The sequence below is a fragment of the Ictalurus punctatus genome, chromosome 22 (genome assembly GCF_001660625.3).
Source record: "Ictalurus punctatus breed USDA103 chromosome 22, Coco_2.0, whole genome shotgun sequence".
Classification (NCBI taxonomy): Eukaryota; Metazoa; Chordata; class Actinopteri; order Siluriformes; family Ictaluridae; genus Ictalurus; species Ictalurus punctatus.
This window is the reverse complement of record NC_030437.2, coordinates 1,986,760-2,011,067: the sequence shown is the minus strand read 5'-3', so window position 1 is coordinate 2,011,067 and position 24,308 is coordinate 1,986,760. Positions and strand designations below refer to the sequence as shown.

General features: G+C 42.7%; 1 protein-coding gene across 2 annotated transcripts; it reads right to left on the bottom strand.

The window, feature by feature from the left end:
- Positions 1-3,167: 3,167 nt before the first annotated feature.
- Positions 3,168-24,144, bottom strand: LOC108255575 (BOLA class I histocompatibility antigen, alpha chain BL3-7). 2 transcript variants are annotated; one of them, XM_017451643.3, is made up of 7 exons: positions 23,993-24,144; positions 22,057-22,308; positions 8,264-8,542; positions 6,601-6,900; positions 6,400-6,507; positions 5,965-6,089; positions 3,168-4,726 (listed from the first exon to the last, which is right to left on the bottom strand). In XM_017451643.3, exons 1-6 carry the CDS (start codon positions 24,060-24,062, stop codon positions 5,980-5,982), a joined length of 1,119 nt encoding a protein of 372 aa, XP_017307132.1. In that variant the 5' UTR covers positions 24,063-24,144; the 3' UTR covers positions 3,168-4,726; positions 5,965-5,979. The 2 variants fall into 2 exon arrangements, with proteins under 2 accessions (XP_017307132.1, XP_053530413.1); XM_053674438.1 differs by having other exon boundaries at positions 6,400-6,495.
- Positions 24,145-24,308: the final 164 nt, after the last annotated feature.

Genomic DNA, 24,308 nt, shown 5'->3' with positions numbered 1-24,308 from the left:
CATTTTTATGGTCACATGCAGAGCCAAACATGGCCTGTCATAATTGACATTTTTGTCTCGTCTGACCACACTACATTCTCCCAGTTATCTACAGGCTTCTCCAAATGTTCTGTAGCAAACTTCAAAATGCCTTTTCTTCAGTAATGGAGTCTTATGCTGTATGTTGTAATACATTACCTAATGTTTTCTGTGACAGCTGTAACCACTGCTTCCAGTTCTTTCTAGAGCTCTTTTTGAGTACTCCTTGGGCTACTCATCTGACTAACTTTCTGACTGCCCAGTCGGAAATCCTGTGTGTGGCCGGTTGATGGTTGAATGCTGTTCCTTCAACTTGCAGATAATAGCCATAATGGAGTTCATGGGAACATTTAGGAGTTGAGAAATCCATCAGAGACCAGTGCCATTGCTATGTTGCTCAACAATGTTGTTGTGAAGGTCTTGGAAGAACACTTTGCCTCTACCCATCATGAGATGTTTTTGCATGACAGCTTGGAGGCAAATGATTTGTTTACTTGCATTCAGAAGTTTCCCTTTTTCAAAGAGTAGAAGAACTATCCTACCAACATGCACTAACCATCTGTGTTTTTTCTTACTGTGTTCAATACTTTTTCCCCCTGTGTCATTAAACTATATTGCACATAACATGTTTATGGATTACGATTTCTTTAGCTGTGAGGTTTTTTAAAAATTATTATTTATTTGCATTGCAAATATGTTCCCTCACTGTGTATGGTACAACCAGCACAACAACCATCCAAGCTCTTACACACTGCATTCTATGGGGTTTAAAGACTCATACAGAAACATAAAGGTTCTCTGACTGCACCCTGCTGGTTAGTTTGTGCCTATTCATGCACCTTCACACAAACAATCCCTCCCATTTCCAAATGAAGGAGCATAACTCAGAGTTTCCTAACTGGTTGTTCAGAAGTCCTGTGTGTTCTCTGTAATGCTTGTTTTTGTAGAACAGAATTATCTGGTACATTCAGTACATGGAGTAAACTCACAGATCTCCATTTCAATTAGATTTTTAAAAATAATATAAACATGAAGTTAAATGGGATAGGTCCGGGTTATGAACTTCCTTCATCTTAAAATGCAAACTACTTAAAAGTCTAAGGAATATGAATCTGTGTAACTTAAACAAATCAGTTTTTTCCCACTAATTTACACCGAACAAACACACACACAGGTTCACTCATATTGTACTCTGATATCAATTCACACAGGAGTGGTGTGTGAGAGTGTTTATTGTCCAGCAGATGTCAGTGTGTGTGTGTGTGCGTGTGTGTGTGCGCGTGTTCAAATTTAAATTGTCCAATTTCAGTCTGATTGGCAAAAAACCCTGCACTTATACATCTGTGTATACAGTTTGCATACAGTAGAAGTCAATTAATCATGATCAAGTATGATTTCATGTCATATTGAGATTTATTATATTCATCATTATCAATATATTAAAATATGTATTAAAAATAAGTATTGAATGAGTCAACATATTTTTCAGTAAATATATTTCCAATGAGGTTATTCACATGAACTTTTCACCAGACATCAGTATTAACTCAAGAAATCCGGAAATATAAAGAATTCACAACATTAAAATCCATAAATAAAGTTATGTGTAATAAAGTGGAATGACACGGGAAAAAGTATTGAACACGATACGCAAAAGCAGTTCTCCAAGGCAAGGTCAGGTAAGGAACCAGCTGAAATCTGTAAGTAATTAGAAAGTAATTATACCCCTACCCCTGCAGATTAATATCAGCTGGGTTAGTAAATTGATAAAAAGGCTTTTCGTTACCAAGGTGTCACACAAGAAACATCTCATGATGGGTAAAAGCAAAGAGCTCTCCCAAGACCTTCACAACCTTATTGTTGCAAAACATATTGATGGAATCAGATACAGACGTATTTCAAAACTTCTGAATCCCCCAGTAAGCACCATTGGGGCCATTATCTGCAAGTGGAAGCAACATCACTCCGTCATCAACCGTCCACGCACAGGAGCTCCTCACAAGATTTCTGACCAGGGAGTCAGAAGAATAGTCAGAAGAGTAGTCCAAGAGCCAAGGACCACTCGGAAAGGGCTCCAGAAACACTTGGAGGCAGCAGGTGCCATCTTCACAGAGAAAACAATAGGCAATGCACTCCACTGCTCACGCTCACCACGCAAGACTCCATTACTAAAGAAAAGGCATGTCGAAGCTTGTTTAAAGTTTACTACAACTCATTTGGACAAGCCTATGAGATACTGGGAGTGTAGTCTGGTCAGACGAGAGCAAAACTGAACTTTTTCAGTTACTACGCACCATGTTTGGAGAAGAAATGGCACTGCACATCACCCTAAAATCACTACACCAACAGTGAAGTTTGGAGGTGAAGCATCATGGTGTGGGACTGTTTTTCATCACATGGTACTGGCAGACTTCATATAATTGAAGGAACGATGAATGGGGCCCTTTACCGGGAGATTCTTGAGAAGAATATGCTGCCATCCACCAGGATGATGAAGATGAAACGTGGGTGGAGCTTCCAGCAGGACAACGATCCAAAGCATACAGCAAAGCAAACTCAATTGGATTCAGAGAAAAAAAAATCAAGGTGTTAGAATGACCCAGTCAATCACCTGACTCGAATCCAACTGAACAAGATTTAAAAACAATATGTTCAGATGAACGGGTCAAAATCACACCTGAATACTGCGGAACATTAATTTCTTCATACAGGAAGCGTCTTGAAGCTTCATTACAAAGAAAGACTTCTCCACGAATTATTAAATACATTTCAGTTAGTGTGTCCAGTACGTTTTTCCCCCGTGTCATTTCACTTTAAAGTCCATAAATAAAGTTTTGTGTAATAATGTTGTGAATTCTTTATATTTCCGGATTTCTTGAGGTAATACTGATGTCTGGTGAAAATTTAATCTGAATAGCCTCATTGGAAATATATTTACTGAAAAATATGTTAACACGTTCAATACTTATTTCCTCCACTGTATGTGATGACCGGAATATAAACTAATGGCACCTGTAAATTCTGTAGTTTCCTATATGTTCAGTAAACTTTCATTTCCAATAGGCTAAATCTCATTAGGGCCACGAGTATATCATTATATTTATTTGTATTTATCAGTAAGAAAATACACATAAAAGCAAGAGTGCTGATCCAAATAAATCATTTATTAAAGCAGTCTGCCAGGATGTAACAGCAGTACATTTTTCAGTTTCATTTACAGTTCTGCCCAAAAGTTTGCATAACCCTTACAGAATCTGTTAAATCTTAATACCGTGAACAAAATAAGATGGATCATAAAAATCCCATGTTATTTTTTATTTAGTCTTGTCCTGAAGACTAAATAATATATATTTCACATAACAGATGTTTACATATAGTCCACAAGACAAGATTATAGCTGAATTTATAAAAATTACCCTGTTCAAAAGTTTATATTCCCTTGATTCTTAATACTGTGCGTCGTTACCTGAATGATCCACAACTGTGTTTATGTTTTGTGATAGTTGTAAATATTTGCATAGTCATGTACGAGTCCCTCAGTTGTCCTCAGTGTGAAAAGATGAACCTCAACATCATATAGCCGCTGATGGAAAGGGGTCAATTACTGTATGCAGAAGATGCTGGAAAAGTAAAGAATGTGCAGGACCTGGAGGATTTTTCTGACAACAGTGGACAGTTTAACTGCTCAGAACAAACAAGGGACTCGTGAACAACTCTCACACAACATTAACACAGTCGAAAATAATTTCACTATAACACACAGTATGTGAACAGCAGACAAGATCACATTACAGTGATTACATACTCAAGCTACAAACTGCCTTTAAGTAAAGCTTCCAAAAACTTGGCAGATACGTCAGAGTCATTCGGCCATTAGGCCCCCGCAAAGAATAGCACATGGGCGTGGTCAGGTGGCTACATACTTGTACATATATGTACAAAACCCAGTACTCATCGACCTGAACAACTTTTATGCTGACATCATTAGCTCCGCCAAACAGGAAGTCATTTTGGATTTTGTGAAAAGTGCATGCAGTGAACTTTTAAATACTCCTCCTAGGGGACTCATGTGATTATCACCAACCATGGTCAAAATAATGCCAAGACATTGAAGATACTAAACTCTGAAGATACTGAAGGCATTTTTGATCTCGATCGGTTTCGCCATGGTGAGACAATACATTTATGGCAAAAAAGGGAAAGAGGAATTGTCTCATATCTTCTGCAGGCAGTGAGAGATTTAGATGAAACTTGAGCTGTATGTTTGGTCACAGGGGCTGATCACATGGATGACTACTGAGAGTCACGGTCATAGCGCCACCAACTGGCAGCAGGAAGTGTGTGACTTACAACAGACTTAAAAATAGTCTTGACATCTTAAAACTTGTTGCCATGGTAACGCATCAAATTTTAATACACTGTTCTTTGCATTTTTGGGTGTTTTATTCTACAGTCCTCGCTTCACAATGCATTGTTGTCATACACCCACTAGGTGGCGATGGCACTGTAGTGCTTGGGCCAGTCATCGCTGCTAACAGCTATATTTATCTTTTAAATCTTAAAAATATTTCAAACCCTGAATTAACTTATTCAGTTAATTCAGACATTTTCCACTTACAATCAAAAGCATGCTTTGCTCTTGGTAATAAACAAAAAGGGACCATTCCTTGTCACTGGGATGGTTTCACTTAAGCGGAAGCCTTTTTACCTGAAGAAGAAGAAGAAGAAGAGGAAGAAGGAGGAGGAGGAGGAGGAGGAGGACATGGTCACAAACATTACAGCACAGTGAAATTATTTTCTTCACATACTCCAGCATGTCAGAAAGCCAGGGTCAGAGCGCAGGGTCAGCCATGATATAGTGCCCCTGGAGCAGAGAGGGTTAAAGGCCTTTCTCAAGGGCCCAACAGTGGCAGATTGAACCCCGCACCTTCTGATCAGTAACCCAGAGCCTTAACTGTTGAGCCACACTTTAGTGTGAAAGGTGAATGTAATGTAACTTTAATGTATTTCTCTAAAACATCATTTCATTCCAGTTATTTACCTTAAATTTTTTTTAAAAAGGTACACTATATCTACAGTATACATATTAAAAGGTACAAAAATATCCACACTTATGGTGTTTAACGATATCAATTAAGGGCACAAGGGCACCTGATCTGAGCATGTGGAAGTGTGTTATAAACAGCATGAGGTGTTGTGAATTGAACACAAAGGTGAGTGTGAATCAGTGAATCTTCTGTGTGTGAGGTGTTTGTCTGTTCTGAGCTCGGTGATGGCGCACGCTCGCCCTGAGCTGTCAATTAGTGTAAAACTCCCCAAATCAGCCGTTAGCCATGTTGTGCCTTTAATATAATTTAAGACCTGCTCTGCTAGTTATATGGCAGTTTATCATCATTCACACCATTTCTGTTCACACAACTGTCGCATTTTCCTTTAATAGAATCATTTCATTACGATTCTCTTCCAGATTTCAAACTTTAGAATGATCTTGACAGAGCAAGAAGAAAAAAAAAAAAATTCTTGTTTTCTTTTTTTTACTGTTTGTCCACACACACACACACACACACACACACACACACACACACACAGGTAAGTCAGTAACTGCATACCTACAAACCTACAATACCCAATTAATGGGATGACTGTTTATACCTAATTTTTCAACCAGTTTAAAAAAACTGTCCTTACACTTCTGTTCTTTTCTCAGTAGAGGTGAAGACAGAAATTGTCTGGGGTAATCACACATTTCCTACTGATGTAGAGTGAAGGGATTTTTTTCAAATTATACAATATAAAGCTTGTTCTTTTAGACCCAGTAATAAATCACTCGTTATTCCTAAACTCAGTAAGTTCTAATAAACACTGAAAATCTGTATTACACTTTCTGAGAGGATAAGAGTGGGAAGTGAAGCTGAGCTAATCTCACAAGAGTAAAACATGAAATACCTCTGTATTCACAGCTCACACTGCATCCCCACATGCAGGACCATCAGGACTGGAACACATCAGATGTTTCTCACTGGCTGAGACTTGAACGGGTGTTAAGACTATGACTGGAACGCGTCTGAGGTCTGAAAAACAGATTACAGTCAGACAGTTAATAAAGAAACTGTTCTGTAACTGATCTTCAGAAAAGAACCAAAGTTCTACTAAATATAAATTCTGTGAGGTGAGAGCACTGACAATACTGATTTTATTAATGTAAGTGTAAAAATATTAAATGTAATATGAATATGAAAATATGTTCATTTAATAAACCTTACAGGGAAGTTATTTTTTTCTACATTTACTCACTTGGCAGACGCTTTTATCCAAAGCGACTTACAATTGAGCAAAATTTTTCATAATTTCTCTTGAAATTAATGTTTTTTTTCCCCTCACCAGAGTTCTTCTTCTTCCAGTAGACAATTCCAGCACCACCAGCAACGAGAACCACGAGAGCCGCAACTACAACAATGATATCGATCGGAGCTCCACCTGATCCTCCACCTGATAAATCACACAGAGTCTTTATTATCTGCTGCAGAAATAAATCATCTTTCAGTGTAAATCTGTAGTTTTATAGGAAAGTGTTTCTCTGACCAGGATTCAGGATTCCGCGCTCGCTCACAGGCAGCACTATCTCCTTCTCCAAGCTGCTGTGCTGAATCACGCAGATGTAGGTGTGTTTCTGCAGATTCTCAGCTGAGACTGTCAGAATGCTTCTCTTCTGGAAGCTTCCATCCTGGTTGGGTAACGTCTCTCTGAGCTCCACGTCCTCATGCACGTCCTCTCCATCCTTCTGCCAGGTGATCATCACTGTTTTGGGGAAGAAACCTGTAGCATGACACACCACCTCTGGAGGAGACGAGTTTTTCTGGAACACTGACGCTGTAGGACGAACTGCAGACACACAGAGACATAAATACTAAAACACACACTATAGTGTTAAAAACACTAGTGTGTGTGTGTTGCAGGGACAGAACATTATGGCAGCAAATCCGTGCTAAAAATCCGAGCGCGTTATTGACGCTCACGTGTGGTAAATTACAACTGCGAGAGGAAAATAGACGTACACGTGTGGAAAGGGGAGAACTTGCGTGGTCGTTTTAAACCCTCGTGCGAGTGACGCAAGCGCTGATGCACGAGGAACGATCCATAAACACAAGCAAAGTCATTCCCCACACTCACTATTTATTCTGCTCAGAATACTTTTTCTTGTCCTCAGCAGTGGGCGTGTCCAACTGGCTTGATTGTAACCTCAAACATCATTGGCTAATTTTTCCTTTAATCAGTTCTGATTGGCTGCCTGCCACTGTGACGAACCATTAGTGAAGTTACCTGTTCTTCACGAGAGACACGGCTTCGTCCACACACACTCTTCACCAGAGACACGGCTTCGTCCACACACGCTCTTCACCAGAGACCCGGCTTCGTCCACACACGCTCTTCACCAGAGACACGGCTTCGTCCACACACACGCTCTTCACCAGAGACACGGCTTCGTCCACACACACGCTCTTCACCAGAGACACGGCTTCATCCACACACACACTCTTCACCAGAGACACGGCTTCGTCCACACACGCTCTTCACCAGAGTTATTTTAAAATAAATAAATAAATAAAGTTGATAGTTTAAGATTGATATCCTTTAAAAAGTGTTGATAGTTTAAGATTGATATCCTTCAACATACTGCATTATGTATTATAATATATGTAAATAAGGGAATCTTTAGCAGTTGTTATTAGACAGGAAGTGTTCTACCAGTTTACATTTTTGGGATGTTAATAGAAAAGAAGCAGCTCCTGAGTGTGAGGGATGATGTTTGTGTGTCAGAGCCTGTGTTTAAAACGAGTACGTGAGTTCTCTCCTTTCCACGCTTGTACATCCGTTGTTCTCTAATGGATGTAATTTACCTCACGTGAGCGTCAATAACGTGCTCGGATCTTTGGTACGGATTTGATGCCATAGAGAATGTAGTTAATGTGTAGGAAGAAGTAATGTAAAATTATTCACAGTCACAGTGAAATTCTTTTCTGTGCATATCCCAGCTTGTTAGGGATATATATATATATATATATATATATATATATATATATATATATATATATATATATATATAGATAGATAGAGAGAGAGAGAGAGAGAGAGAGAGAGTGTACACTATCAGAGTGTGTGTGTGCTGTAACGAAGGAGTGTGTACACTATCAGTGTGTGTGTGTGACCAGCTGCAGTTACAGTAACAGAGCAGATCACACTTCACCTTTCCTCTCCAGAGTTTCCTTGCTATAATACAGAACCTTCTGTAAACGATCAATGCAGTTAGTCTGCAGGAAGTCCTTCCACCATTTAGCCCCATCTCCATTAGGATACCACTTTTTTATGAAGTTCTTAGCTTTATCATTAGCTGCAGTTTTCCAGGTTCCAGTTTTCAGATTCAGACTGATGAAATCTTCTCCATCATAACCGTACTCATCGTATCCTCTAGTGGTGCCGTCATCATCACGCTCACAGCCGTATATCCTCTGTAGTGTATGAACTCCTACACACACACACACACACACAAGTTTCCTTCCTTCTACACTCCATTAAAGCGTTACACTGGTGTTCTACTCGTCCTTTCCCCCTCGGTCATGTTGAGGTTTCTACTAGAACAATGTTACTGAAGACTATTTGTGAAGAACATTTCAGAACTCCTGCTTTGTGAGCTTCTACACTGCATGGATTCACAGCTCTGTGTGCAAAGTCCAAACACATTCTGATGATTTCTGCTGCAGGAATGTTAAGAATAAAGGAGTAAAGAGAAGTTATTTAGTGTGATAGACTGCAGTTTGGGACACGATGCACTCTGAAGATATCATTATCTGCTGTCGTTTCCTGGATATTACAGAACCACTGAATACTACTGAGGAGACTAAACTTTATTTTACACAGCAGTATTGTTCTGTGCTTGTTTGTGGATTCACAATAAAATCATGAGATGATCTCAGAAAGGAAACTGTATTAATGTGTTACTTTAGCAGGTTTATTACACAGAGCTGTTTCACCAGCCACTGAACCCCCACACCTTTCTTTATTTTAAGGAGATCTTCTAGAACAGGTCATTTAAAGCAAAGACATCGTCCTATTAGGAGTTCAGCAGGTGAGTCGCCCCACTCCAGTGTCATTTCCTGTTGTTTTTGGAGAATCTCATTAAATTGGCATTGCTGAATTACAGGTCATCAGTAAACTCTACTGTTGGTACTCCATGTCTGGAAAAGAGGGTCTTCATACATGTTCATTTGATCATGCACATATGATTAAACATATGATTCAATAACCTATAATAGCTGGGGGGTTAAATTGTGTCTTAAATAATTTTTTCCTTCACATTTTACTAAATACAAACAATAAGAATATTCATCCGAAGAAAGTGCCCATCAGTTACGCCACTGTTCAGTACACCCCCGCAACCCCGTCAGTGACATCACTGTGGAGTACCCCCCTGTCAGAGAAGTCACTGTGGAGTACACCCCCCACCAGTGACGTCACTGTGGAGTACAACCCCCTCCCTCTCCCCCCGGTCAATGACGTCACTGTGGAGCACCCCCCCACCACCACATCAGTGACGTCACTGTGGAGTACCATCCCAAACGCCACCCCTCCCCCCAGTCAGTGATGTCACTGTGGAATACAACCTTCTCTCTCTCCCAGTCAATGACGTCACTTTGGAGTAACCCAAACCCCGTAACCCCCCCACCCCTGTGACGTCACTGTGGAGTGCCAAAACGAGCCCCATCACAACCACACCCCCCCAATTATTGACGTCACTGTGGAGTACCAGCCCCCCCAACCCCCAGTCAATGACATCTCTTTGGAATACCAAGCCACCATGTGGATTTCTTCTTTTATAACAAAAAAATGGTATTGGAAATTTTTTATTTTTTTTTAAAGTCAAATTAATCAATTAATGAAAAAAATTGCCTGATTAATATGGGATAAGTCAAGAGCTGCAACAACTAATCGATAAAAATCACTAATAATCGATTATGAAAATCATTGTATTGAATCTCATTATTGATTAGTTGGTTAATTAATTAGATTAGCAGGAAGAACGTGTGTAACCTCCAAGTCCTCTAAGGCAGGGGGGCACTTTATATTAAACACCGCGGAGATCAAACTGATGCAAGAGCACAAACTTATGTTTATATCCAAAATGCTCCACTGTGTGTAAGGGTCAGGGGAAACTGGTGCAAGTTGCTTAAGAGGTTTAGTTTAAGTTTATTGTCATTATATGCTGTATTTGAACACTTGCAGTGTAAATTCTGACGTTTATTATAACGGAATTGATGTGTTAGTAACGAGGCCACGTTGATCAGATGTGATCGATGTAGTAGGTGATGCACATTCGGAGTGCGAGTAAGATCTGTAATGTGTGGCGACAGGCCCGCGGCCGACGCACAGGAAACAAAGATCGCTCCTCTCACGACTGCCGACACCAATGTTTTGGACAGCCGGAGAGCGTGTGGCGGCGGGGCCGCCGACACACACACGGCTGCTGAATGGCGGGCGGCACGGGAGAGTACTAAAGAGCCGATACTCCTCTCGCAAGAGAGAGAAGGCTCTCCGGGCACGTGCACTAATCCGTATTGTGTTTTTTCCAGACAAGACCGATGGAAACTCCACGCCGTGACTGTAACCGCAGCGCTGCCTGACAGAAAAAAGGGATCTCGCCACTCTCACGGACTTTTGTAAATAAAATTCCCCACGTGTTCACCCGTAGCAGCCTCCTGTGTGTCTGTGTTCTGCCCACCGCTGACTAAATTCCCTACACTGGTGGAGGATGCGGGCATGAGCACAGACCCACAAATCAAATCAAATCAAAATATATATATATATATATATATATATATATATATATATATATATATATATATATATATATATATATATATATATATATATATATATATATATATATATATATTTTACACACACATTTTATTTTTTATTAGGGATGCACCGAATGTACAGCAACCGAAATTATTTGGCCGAAAATAGCATTGAAAAAAAAAGAAGAAGAATTTTCGGTGTTCGTGTATAATAAGTGAAAATGCCGAATAAATTTGACCGTGTTTGATGACGCGAGCAAATAGCCTAGCAACAAGAGTGAGACACGCGAATGTCACGACCTCGATGAGGAGGCGCGGGCATGCACGAGCTACGTGCTCTTCGGATGTTTAGTTTTTTGTTCCTCTTCCGGAGCATGTTTCTGTCATGTCACGAGACGTAAGGGAGTAGAGTACGGAAGCAGGTAAAGACATTTATTTAAGGGCACGCAGACAAATCCAAATCGTAATCCAAAAAATGTAGTCAAGACAGATAAAGGTTTCGGGCGAGTGGCAAACAGGCATAAATGGACCAAAGCAGAAATCAAAGTCACAGAAAACAGGGTCAAAACAAGAAACATGAACTAGTATGATGGACTGGGAGCAGAAAAACCAGCGGGGACTAAATGAACTAATCTATAGTTTAAACTAACTAAATCTATCAAAGAACATAACATTAACAACATATCTAACTATACTATATCTACGATAATACTCCGCGAGGTGTACAGGGACACGAGCGGTATATATCCCCAATATAATCAGCCGTATGGAACCATTTTTGCACTAGTCAATGCACCTTTTAATGGAATTTTTTGCTGAAGGCTACAGTGTTCCATTATTTCAGCAGTCAGTTATAGACCCAACATAGGCTATTCAAGGGGAGCTCAAAGATGACCACATCAAAATATTTTTATTTTACTCCTTTAAAGTTATATTGTGCCTTGTTGGTAGTCTATGCCTCCTGGAATGGAAAAAAAAAAGTTCAGTGTTAAATAAATATTTTGACATTGTAGTTTTTGTAATTGATTTTTTCTTCAAAAAGCAAGACAAAATAGTAAAAAGCACATTTGACTATTTAATTTATGCAATGGTGAAAAAAAATGGTAAAATAAATGGAAAAAACATGAAAAAAAATGTGTTCGGTTTCGGCCTTCGGCCAAGAATTTTCATTTCATCAGAGGACGATACAAAGGCCTACCTGGAAGCCTTCGAAGGGGTCGCTCACCGGGAGGGCTGGGGTATCGAAGAGTGGCCGCGCATCCTCAGCCCGCTGCTTTCCGGAGAGGTGTGCGCAGCTTACTATGCCCTCGCTTCGGAGGACGCAGAGGATTACGGAAAGGTAAAGAGAGAGATCCTGGCATGGTGTGGGCGGAACCCCCTCCAGGCGGCGGAGTTCCACCGGTAGAGCTACATGCCTGGAGCCAAGCCACGTGGGCAGATGGACACCCTCCTGCGCCTCACCAAGAGGTGGCTCCAGCCAGACCTGCACTCTGCCATCGAGGTTGCAGAGAGGGTGGCCGTGGACTAGATCCTGAGGACTCTGCCGCGCACAGAACGCCAGGCCGTGGGGATGCAAGCCCCCGGGACACCCAGGGAACTACTGACCGCCCTGGAACACACCCTGACCACCCTGGCGCTCGACGAAGAGGGACAGCATCACCAAGGCCGCCCGCACTACGGGACACTGGAGGACGAGTCCAGACCGACCAAGCAGGACCAGGGGACACTGAAGAAGACCCAGAAAATCTGACCAGCAGGCCATGTTTTCCCCACCCTGGACCTGCCGAAACCGCCCCAGTGAGCGAAGGAAGCACGAGTGTGACAGGCCTACATGGCCCGAGGCGAGGAGGATGCCGGGACAGAAGGTAAGCGTGCAGCTGTACACACTGTAACCCGCTCTCGTCTGTGTTTCAGCAGATAAACCGGCAGTGGAACTTTGGCCGAGAGCAGAAAGAGGACAGCCGCCTGAAGTATTGCTGGGCCCAGGTACGCCAGAGCAAGGGGTCGACCAGAACCCGAACCAGAGACTCCCCTTCTCCTACTTTCTGGTTAAAGGAGGCTTACTGAACCACCGGGCCAACCGCAGAGGGCAAACCGTGGACCTCCTGGTCGTCCAGAAAAGCCAAAACGTAGGCCCTGATGCACCTGGCCCATGCCCATCCGCTCGGGGCCACCTGGGAGCAAGAAACACCCTAGAGAAGCTGAAGGACCACTTTGTCTGGCCAGGCATGGACGCAGAGGTCCGGAGCTTCTGCCAACAATGCCCCCAGTGCCAACGCATGGCCCCAAGGAAGCCCCCGCCGGCACCACTCATCCTGCTTCCCATCATAGGCGTCCCTTTCGAGATGATCGGCATGGACCTCATTGGCCTGCTCCCAAAATCCGCCCGAGGTTGAGTATATATATTGGTAATCGTGGACTATGCCACCAGGTACCCCGAGGCGGTACCACTGTGTAAAGCCACCTCTCGGAACATCGCTAAAGAACTGGTGCTCCTGTTCAGCCGGTTGGGGATCCCAAAAGACACCCTAACTGACCAAGGTACCCCATTTGTGTCAAAGCTTATGTCTGATCTGTGTCAGCTGTTGCAGGTGAAACACCTAAACGTAAACACCTCAAAATAACTCAACACACAGCCATTAATGTCTAAACTGCTGCCAAGAAAAGTGAGTACACCCCTAAGTGAAAATGTCCAAATTGGGCCCAAAGTGTCAATAGTTTGTGTGGCCATCATTATTTTCCAGAACTGCCTTAACCCTCTTGGGCATGGAGTTCACCAGAGCTTCACAGGTTGCCACTGGAGTCTTCTTCCACTCCTCCATGATGTCATCACAGAGCTGGTGGACGTTAGAGGCCTTATGCTCCTTCAACTTCCGTTTGAGGATGCCCCACAGATGCTCAATAGCGTTTAGGTCTGGAGACTGTTGTGGATAAAAAATGTCATAAAATAATCATAAGGGAGACCTAGGATCCAGCAAAAGGGAGAAGAAGAAAAAACGGGCACCTAGACACATAGAAGCGGGATTAGGCGGACATTGACGGATTGGAATTACACTTTAAAGATCTTTAAGAGCAGTAGTAGTCAAAAAAAGCCAAAAAGAGGTATACGAGCTGAGCTGAGGAGTGCTGATACACACACACACACACACACACACACGCTCGTACAGTCAAGGGCGGGCAAGTAGACACAACATACACACACACTCTCTCTTTCTCATACACACACATGAATAACTTTAATAATATCTTATAGTAATAGAGAAACTCTATAAAAAAACAGAATAATAGGATATGCAGGACAGTAGAACTGTAATGATATTAAGAAGTTGGAAGTACAGTAAACCGCTTTTCAAGTAGTATAAATATATATAAAATAAGAAATATAGTGCAAATATGAAAATAAATTATAAACTAGAAATACAGGAAAATGTAAACCTACTCATGACTCAAATGGTGAGGGTTCTTGGCTCGCAAGGAAGGCCTTAATTTTAAGAGAAAACCACGAGGAGCCAGTTATAAGGGTGGCTGGGTCAAACTGCCCCCCCCTCGAGATAACGATAAGACCAAGGTCCCTCCCGGTTGTTTAGTCGTCTTGTCTACGTCATTTTATTTCCCTAGGTAATTGAGAATCCTGGTTTCTGACGCCCTAGGTAACTGAAAAATTCTGGTTTCTGATCCTCTGAGTAACTAGAAACTCTGGGTTTTTATTTTCTGGGTTATTGGAAATGCCTGGGTCCTGATTTTATGTGTAAATTAAAACCCCTGGTTTCAATTCTATGTGTAAGTGAAATAGGCTTTTTCTTGAACATAAGAGTAAGGTAAATGAGCTCTTTTTTTTAACCCTATTGGTAGTGAGATCATAGTCTTCTCGAAACATATGGGTTATCTAGTGTGTAAATACAGTATAAATATTGGAGCTTAAGCTCAGGGTATGGGGATCACTTCTGAGAATTCTCATCGGTGTGGATCTCGTGTGGTGGAATGGAACAATAAAGCTGGACCCTTGCTTCTTCTCACTCACGGCTGGTGTATTTTTTCTATCTCCAACTGGGCTCAGAGGTAGATGTGAGTATTGGCTTCTAAGTTGAGTTTTAAATGTTTTTGGGTAATAGGCTAAATTTGAGCCAACAAGACATGCTTGGTCAGTCCATCACCTTCACCCACAGCTTCTTTAGCAAGGCAGTGGTCGTCTTGGAGGTGTGTTTGGGGTTGTTATCTTGCTGGAATACTGCATACTGATCATGCTCTGCTTCAGTATGTCACAGTACATGTTGGCATTCATGGCATTCAAGGGATGCACCAAAATGAAAATTCTTGGCCGAAGCCGAATATAAAGGAAAAACTTGGCCGAACACAAACATGTTTTTTCCATTTATTTTGCCATTTTTCCCCCACTGCATAAATTAAATAGTCAAAATGTGCCTTTTACTATTTTGTCTTGCTTTTCAAAGAAAAAAATCAATTACAAAAACTACAATTTCAAAATATTTATTTAGCACTGAACATTTTTTTTTCATTCCAGTAGGCATAGGCTACCAACAAGGCACAATATATCTTTAAATAAATAAATTAGTAAAATAAAAATATTTTGATGTGGTCATCTTTGAGCTCCCCTTGAATAGCCGATGTTAGGCCTGAAACTGACTGCTGAAAGAATGCAACACTCTGTACCCTACAACAAAAATGTGCATTAAAATGTGCATTAAAAAGACAAGAGTGCAAAAAATGGTTCTATTCGATTCTGTACAGCTGATTATATTGGGGATATATACCACTCGCGTCCCTGTACACCTCGCAGAGTATTATTGTAGATATAGGATTTGTCTGCCTGCCCGTAAATAAACACGTCTTTACCCGCTTCTGTACTCTACTCCCTTACGTCTCGCGACGTGACAAACATGCTCCGGAACAGAAACAAAACAAACGCACGTGTCCACAGCTCGTGCATGTGTGCAACCCCCTTATCGAGGGCGGGACATTCGCGCGTCTCACTCTGGTTGCTAGGCTATTTGGTCGCGTCATCAAACAAGTCATTATTCGGTCAAATTTATTCTGCCTTTTCACTTATTCGGCCGAAATTTATTTTATTAATTTATTTTACTTACTATATATATATATATATATATATATATATATATATATATATATATATATATATATATATATATATATATATATATATATATATATATATATATATAAAATAGAACAAAGTATTTATGCATTACTTTTTATGGATGCACGAAAAGCACCAAATTAAACTACAGTCCTAAATTAATAATATATATTCTGGTGTGTGTGTATTGGGTTCTTTTCTGTTTTGGACAAATAGTTGTGTAAAGTTTTAGTCTGAAGTTTATATTTGTAACAATGTTTGAGAATTTTATTTTAAATAAACAAACAAAAAAATGGTACTGAAAGTTTGCCACACCCCATCCGTTAGTTGCAGCCCTAGATAGGTCACAAAATTATTAATAAAAATAATAGATTTCTGGCTCCCAGGTGTCTTTTATACAGGTAACGAGCTGAGATTAGGAGCACACTCTTAAAGGGAGTGCTCCTAATATCAGCTTGTTACCTGTATAAAAAGACATCTGTCCACAGAAGCAATCAATCAATCAGATTCCAAACTCTCCACCATGGCCAAGACCAAAGAGCTCTCCAAGGATGTCAGGGACAAGACTGTAGACCTACACAAGTCTGGAATGGGCTACAAGACCATTGCCAAGCAGCTTGGTGAGAAGGGGACAACAGTTGGTGCGATTATTCGCAAATGGAAGAAGCACAAAAGAACTGTCAATCTCCCTCGGCCTGGGGCTCCATGCAAGATCTCACCTCGTGGAGTTGCAATGATCATGAGAACAGTGAGGAATCAGCCCAGAACTACACGGGAGGATCTTGTCAATGATCTCAAGGCAGCTGGGACCATAGTCACCAAGGAAACAATTGGTAACACACTACGCCGTGAAGGACTGAAATCCTGCAGCGCCCGCAAGGTCCCCCTGCTCAAGAAAGCACATATACATGCCCGTCTGAAGTTTGCCAATGAACATCTGAATGATTCAAAGGACAACTGGGTGAAAGTGTTGAGGTCAGATGAGACCAAAATGGAGCTCTTTGGCATCAACTCAACTCGCCGTGTTTGGAGGAGGAGGAATGCTGCCTATGACCCCAAGAACACCATCCCCACCGTCAAACATGGAGGTGGAAACATTATGCTTTGAGGTTTTTTTTCTGCTAAGGAGACAGGACAACTTCACCGCATCAAAGGGACGATGGACGGGGCCATGTACCGTCAAATCTTGGGTGAAAACCTCCTTCCCTCAGACAGGGCATTGAAAATGGGTCGTGGATGGATATTCCAGCATGACAATGACCCAAAACACACAGCCAAGGCAACAAAGGAGTGGCTCGAGAAGAAGCACATTAAGGTCCTGGAGTGGCCTAGGCAGTCTCCAGACCTAAATTCCATAGAAAATCTGTGGAGGGAGCTGAAGGTTCGAGTTGCCAAACATCAGCCTCGAAACCTTAATGACTTGGAGAATATCTGCAAAGAGGAGTGGGACAAAATCCCTCCTGAGATGTGTGCAAACCTGGTGGCTGTCACGAACCTTGAGAAGGTACGGAAGCAGGCGCGGGAGGTTCCGGAAGCGTAGTCGCAGAGTCAGCAAGGGTCAAGCGATCGGGCGAACAATCCAAATAGGGATATCCAGATAACGTAGTCGAGACGAGAAGCGAGGGTCGAAGATCATAAGAAACAATGAACTAGAAGAGCTTGGTAACGCAGCAAACTAAGTTACCTAACGCTAAACGCTAAGTTAGCGTATACTTCGCGCAGATCCCGGGTGGATGTCCTTCCTAAGTACTAGTGTGTGTGTGTGTGTGTGTGTGTGATTGGTGCCAGGTGTGTCTGATCAGAACTCCGGGGATGGTGAGCGCATGCATGCCTGAGAAGTGAGCATTGCATCTTGGGAATTTGAGTTCTGATCGGACCGCGCTGTGACAGAACCCCCCCCCCCCCCCCAAAGGGCTCACTCCGGGAGCCGAGTTTCTTTCTTGGCCTCCCCCGGGATCGTGGACCTGGGAGATGAGGATGAGTGACGTGAAAGTCCTTGGTGAGCTGTGGATCCAGTATATCCTGTTTGGGCACCCAGCACTGTTCCTCCGGTCCGTAACCCTCCCACTCGACCAAATACTCCAGCTTGCCCCTCCTGCGTCTAGATTTGAGGATGTTTTTGACGCGGTAAGCCGGTTGTCCATCAATCTCCAGAGGATTCGGAGGAGTCTCAGCTGGTACTTCGGTGTTCACGGCGCCGTCGTTCTCGTTCCTGCGTGCTCACCCGAGTCTGTCCCAGCTGCATGGGTTCACTAGAGTGCTCAGGTGTTGGTGCTTCCGCCTCACCACCTCCAGGGCGGCGGCTACGTAGTAGACGATCCAGGCGGATAGCTACGCTGATGAGTGAGTCGAGGGTCAAAAGGTCATCGCGGCACGCCAGCTCCGTTAGGATGTCAGCATTTAATCCCCGGCGGAACATGGCTTTGAGAGCGGGTTGATTCCATCCGCTCCGGGCGGTGACAGTGCGAAATTCGAGGGCGTAATCCGCCACACTCTGTGATCCCTGCGCCATGGACAATAACTCCTCCCCAGTCTCCCGGCCATCTGGAGAGTGATCGAATACCGTGCGGAAGCGTGACGTCAGCTGCTCATACGTGCTGATGCTGTTCCCTTCCTGTTCCCATTCCGCGGTGGCCCAGAGGAGAGCTTTCCCGGCTAAAAGTTCCATGAAATGGATGATCTTCTGATTCTCCGTCATGTCTGGGTACGTGGAAAAAAACAGGGAGCACTGGAGTAAAAAGCCCCGGCAGCGTGCGGGATCTCCATCATACTTCTACGGCGCTGGAGTGGGAGGGAAGCGTGGGGTCGGCACCGTAGCAGGCTGCGCAGCTAGATTTAAACGAGCTACCTGCTCAGTCAGGTAGGCGAGCCGTTGGTCATGTTCGCTAAGCATCCGGCCATGTCCCTCGATGGCGTGCGGCCAGCGATCTCCCACTGCCTCCATTGATCGGCGAAGTATTCTGTCACGAACCTTGAGATGGTACGGAAGCAGGCGCGGGAGGCGAGTGAACAGAGTAGAGTCGGGAAGTTCCGGAAGCGTAGTCGTAGAGTCAGTAAGGGTCAAGCGATCAGGCGAACAATCCAAATGGGGATATCCAGATAACGTAGTCGAGACGAGAAACGAGGGTCGAAGATCATAAGAAACAATGAACTAGAAGAGCTTGGTAACGCAGCAAACTAAGTTACTGATAATTCTGATAAGTACTGATAAGTAGTGATACTTCGCGCAGATCCCGGGTGGATGTCCTTCCTAAGTACTAGTGTGTGTGTGTGTGTGATTGGTGCCAGGTGTGTCTGATCAGAACTCCGGGGATGGTGAGCGCATGCGTGCCTGAGAAGTGAGCATTGCATCTTGGGAATTTGAGTTCTGATTGGACCACGCTGTGACAGTGGCCAACTACAAGAAACGTCTGACCTCTGTGATTGCCAACAAGGGTTTTTAAACCAAGTACTGAGTCATGTTTTGCAGAGGGGTCAAATACTTATTTCCCTCATTAAAATGCAAATCAATTTATAACATTTTTGACATGCGTTTTTCTGGATTTTTTTGTTGTTATTCTGTCTCTCACTGTTCAAATAAATCTACCATTAAAATTATAGACTGATCATTTCTTTGTCAGTGGGCAAACGTACAAAATCAGCAGGGGACCAAATACTTTTTTCCCCTCACTGTATACACAAAATTTTGCGTATGCACGGCAGATAAACAAGGCACCTGGTGTGACAGCTCTGGTACAATCTGTGTAGATTAATAAGGAAATTAACAGGTCAGATTTACTGAGAATCTTACAGAATCTGACACAGTTCTGGAGACACTGACAAAGTGTTTTTGTACTGAAGCAATAGTGCAGAAGTAAGAAAAACCCCACAATGTGTACTAAAATATAGGGTGCCTAAGACTTACACATTACTGTATACACTGACAGCGCATGTGGCAGGGCATTCCGCCAATCAGCAACTACAGGACATCACCTGCCTGTGACAGTGATGCCTCCCTTCCAGATGCACTGAACAACTTCTACGCTCGGTTCGAGGCACAGAATGATGTGGCAGTGATGAAGACTACCCTTCCTCCCAACGACCAGGTGCTGTGTCTAACCACGGCTGATGTGAGGAAAACTCTACGCAAAGTCAACCCAAGGAAGGCTGCTGGACCAGACAACATTCCTGGCAGAGTGCTCAGAGGATGTGCAGATCATCTGGCAGATGTTTTCACTGACATTTTCAACATCTCCCTGAGCAGCGCCATCGTTCCAACGTGCTTCAAGGCTACCACCATCATCCCCATGCCGAAGACGTCTCCAGTGTCCTGCCTCAATGACTACCATCCCGTTGCGCACTCATCCATCATCATGAAGTGCTTCGAGAGGCTAGTCATGAGGCACATCAAGACCCTGCTGCCCCATTCACATTGTGTTCACGTATCGCACCCTGCTCAACAGATGATGACATCTGGCCCTCACCCACCTGGACAAAAAGGACACCTATGTTCGAATGCTGTTCATAGACTTCAGTTCAGCATTCAACACAATCATTCCTCAGCACTTGATTGGAAAGCTGAACCTACTGGGCCTGAACACCTCCATCTGCAACTGGATCCCGGACTTCTTGACTGGGAGACCTCAATCAGTCCATATCGAGAACATCATCTCCAGCACCACCACGCTTAGCACTGGTGCCCCCCAGGGCTGTGTGCTCAGTCCACTGCTGTTCACTCTGCTGACTCACGACTATGCAGCAATGCTCGGCTCCAATCACATCATCAAGTTCGCAGATGACACGACCGTGGTGGGTCTCATCAGCAAGAACAACGAATCAGCATACAGAGAGGAGGTGCAGCAGCTAACGGACTGGTGCAGAGCCAACAACTTGTCTCTGAATGTGGACAAAACAAAAGAGATGGTTGTTGACTTCAGGAGAGCACGGAGCGACCAAACTCCACTGAACATCAACGGCTCCTCCATGGAGATTGTCAAGAGCATTAAATTCCTTGCTGTTCACCTGATGCAGAACCTCACCTGGTCCCTCAACACCAGCTCCATAGCCAAGAAAGCCCAGCAGTGTCTCTACTTTCTGCGAAGGCTAAAGAAAACCCATCTCCCACCCCTCAGCCTCACCACATTCTACAGAGGAACTATTGAGAGCATCTTGAGCAGCTGCATCACTGTCTGGTTCAGAAAAACCTCATCGGATCGCAAGACCCTGCAACGGATAGTGAAGACAGCTGAGAAGATCATCGGGGTCTCTCTCCCCCATCACAGACAGACATTTACACCACTCGCTGAATCCGCAAAGCCACCAGCATTGTGGAGGACCCCACACACACTCTTCACCCTCCTGCCATTTGGAAAAACGTACCGAAGCATTTGGGCTCTCACAACCAGACTGTGTAACAGCTTCTTCCTCCAAGCCATCAGATTCCTCAATACTTAGAGACTGGACTGACACACACACTCTGAACTGAACACCATCCAACTCCCACTGAAATAGTTTCAGATTCCTGTATTGACACGACTGCATTTTTTGCTGCTACTGTATTATAAAAATATAGTATCTATTTTATTGTCACTATATACACTTTACCTGGCTGCTACCACTATAACTGCTTAACTGCTATGTTAATATTTGGTATAAGCTAATCTGCTGAATACTCAGTCATAGCATGTTATGTTTACATTTATACCATTTTTACATTATATTATTACCCCTTGGCACCTATCTTTTGCACTACCTGTACATCGGACACTTCCACACTAGAACTGTGTACTGGTCAGCACTACAGTCACTTACTGTACCTATTGTCCTGTTTTAGTAGTACTATACTGTCATGTGTTGTTAGCACATGTCTACACATGCACTTTATGTAGAATGGTTGTGGATCTTACTAGTTCTGTGTCTCATGTGGTTTAGTGTGTTGTTTATGTAGCACCATGGTCCTAGAGGAACGTTGTTTCGTTTTACTGTGTACTGTACTAACTGTATATGGCTGAAATTTAATAAATGTGCGTGAGAGGAGTGTTTGTGTAATGTGTGTGTGTATTAGTGATGAAAGCTCAGTGTGATATTCACCTTTAGGTTCATTAAAGCTCTTCATTACTCTAGACACAATGTATTGGAGCAAGTCCTGTTGATCCTTCACATGTTCTATCTCTCTCTTCCAGTAACGTGGATCATCAGCTTCTGCCTTCTTCATCCACTCTGAGATCCTCCTCGTCATGTTGATGTTGTAGTACACAAACTGCTCTCCATCCACCAGACCAAGAGCAGTGAATCTTACTCCTGGTCTGACTGCAGTGTAGAGGTACTGCAGAGTGTGTGTGTCTGGAAAAGTTGAAATTGTAAAAAGTATAACTATAAAGTTACATAACACCTATTGAATCAGTTAATAAGGCCACCTAATATACACACAAACACACGTAATCATAACATCGGATTAATAACATCAGGAATCAGGTGGAATCAATTCTAACAGTGATTTCAGTTTTTTCAATTTATTTATTAGAGATTGGAAGGGGGACGCAAATTCTTTTCACGTCAAAAGCACAGACAGGGTGTGTATTATTGCTTTTCAAGTAGAATGTGTATAAATGAAAAACCCCACAATCCCTCTCCCTCTGTATTTTCTTTTTGCTGTGGAGAGGCGGAGTTTAGCTGCTTTTTATCCAGCTGTCAGTGCAGACCAGTGCTGCCAACTTCAAGACTTTTCAGACCCCCTTAGCCACTTTTTTGCAAAATAAATAGATAAATAAATAAATAAATAAATATGAATGGGTGTGTGAATGTGTGTGATTGTGCCCTGCGACGGATTGGCACCCTGTCCAGGGTGTACCCCACCTTGTGCCCGATGCTCCCTGGGATAGGCTCCAGGTTCCCCGTGACCGTGAAAAGGATAAGCGGTATAGAAGATGGATGGATGGATAAATAAATAAATAATTTTTTTTAAAGCGCCTAACGGCAAATCAAGCGACTTTTTGGACAAACCTTAGCAACTTTCCAAATCTGGACAGTCAGGGCCGGAGTGGGACTCATTTTCAGCCCTGGAGTTTCATGCCTCAGACTGGCGCACTTTAGTTCACGACTGACTATATTAAAATAATGTAATTAAAACCTCAGTATATAAGACTGCAATAGTGCACTGTTCTCTACAGCCTTGTAATTCATTGTATTTTTCAAAAATATCATCATTTCCAATTCAGTGCAATTACAGTAGCCTAAGTGTTGTGAAGATTTATTTAACAATAGTATACTTTACAACATAATGTAATGTTTAACAGTATCAGAATCGATTTTCTGTATATATATATATATATATATATATATATATATATATATATATATATATATATATATAATAAAAATAGTGTTAATAAATATTTAAACCTTGAAATGACAAAAATATCAAATACAAATATAAAATAATATTTTTTAATCTTCCCTTTTCAGCGCCGCCTTTGCGCTTTCTATTACCCATTTTAGCCTATATCCTTTTATCTAGGTGCCGCGGTTGGGGGAGTCAAAAGATGATTACATCATCAATAAACTGCAGGCTGCAGTCTTCGAGCGGACTGCGGGAAAATAATAGATAAAAGGGTGGGGCTGCGGAAAAGGAGTTCAAGCAGCCTAGGAACATTATCCATATTTCAACCCAGTGCCATGACAACACCGGGACTCGCGGCCCAAAAAACAAACAGGCCTATCTGGAATTCTCCCGGTACTCCCGATTAATCAATCCGGGCCTGTGGACAGTACTGTCCTGCAAGCGCACTCTCACCTCTCTCTGTGTCTGATCTGTTCAGTGATGGGCTGAGATCCGGAGATTTAACAATAGCATGGATAAAGAGACACCCTTCGCGCAGCATGTTTTACATGTAAAATAGTCCACGTTATTACAGCCTAGTTCTCTTGTTCAAAGTAGTTAGTGTTCAGAAACACTTTTTATCATTCAAAAGTTACCGGTTGTTGATGCCGATGGACCTACAGAAAAGGTACGAAACCTCGAACTCACCTGCGGACGACACTCCAAGAAACCCAACTGGAATTAACACAATCAGGGCGATCATTTGTCTCATAATCATCAGTTTACGTATAGTCTACACTACACAGTTAATCTGATCCCGTTTGAGCAAACTGAAGCCTCTTCTTCTTCTTCTTCTTCTTTTTCTTCTTGTTTTAATGGCATTACCGCCACCTACTGGACTGGAGCGTGGGCAGCAGCTTGGCTGGGGGAAAAATAATAATACCAACAAGCACAATACATAAATAAACAAAAATAAATACATAAATAAATAACCATACACTAGATATTCATACTAAATTAGTAA

Bases quoted from the DNA above. Each gene is read 5' to 3' on its own strand.
- LOC108255575 (XM_017451643.3), bottom strand. From the start codon at position 24,062: ATGATTATGAGACAAATGATCGCCCTGATTGTGTTAATTCCAGTTGGG. The intron at 6,508-6,600 runs GTCAGAGAAACA...GTGATTTATCAG, and splicing joins GCGCGGAATCCTGAATCCTG to GTGGAGGATCAGGTGGAGCT. The intron at 6,090-6,399 runs GTGAGGGGAAAA...TCTGTTTTTCAG, and splicing joins CTGGAAGAAGAAGAACTCTG to ACCTCAGACGCGTTCCAGTC.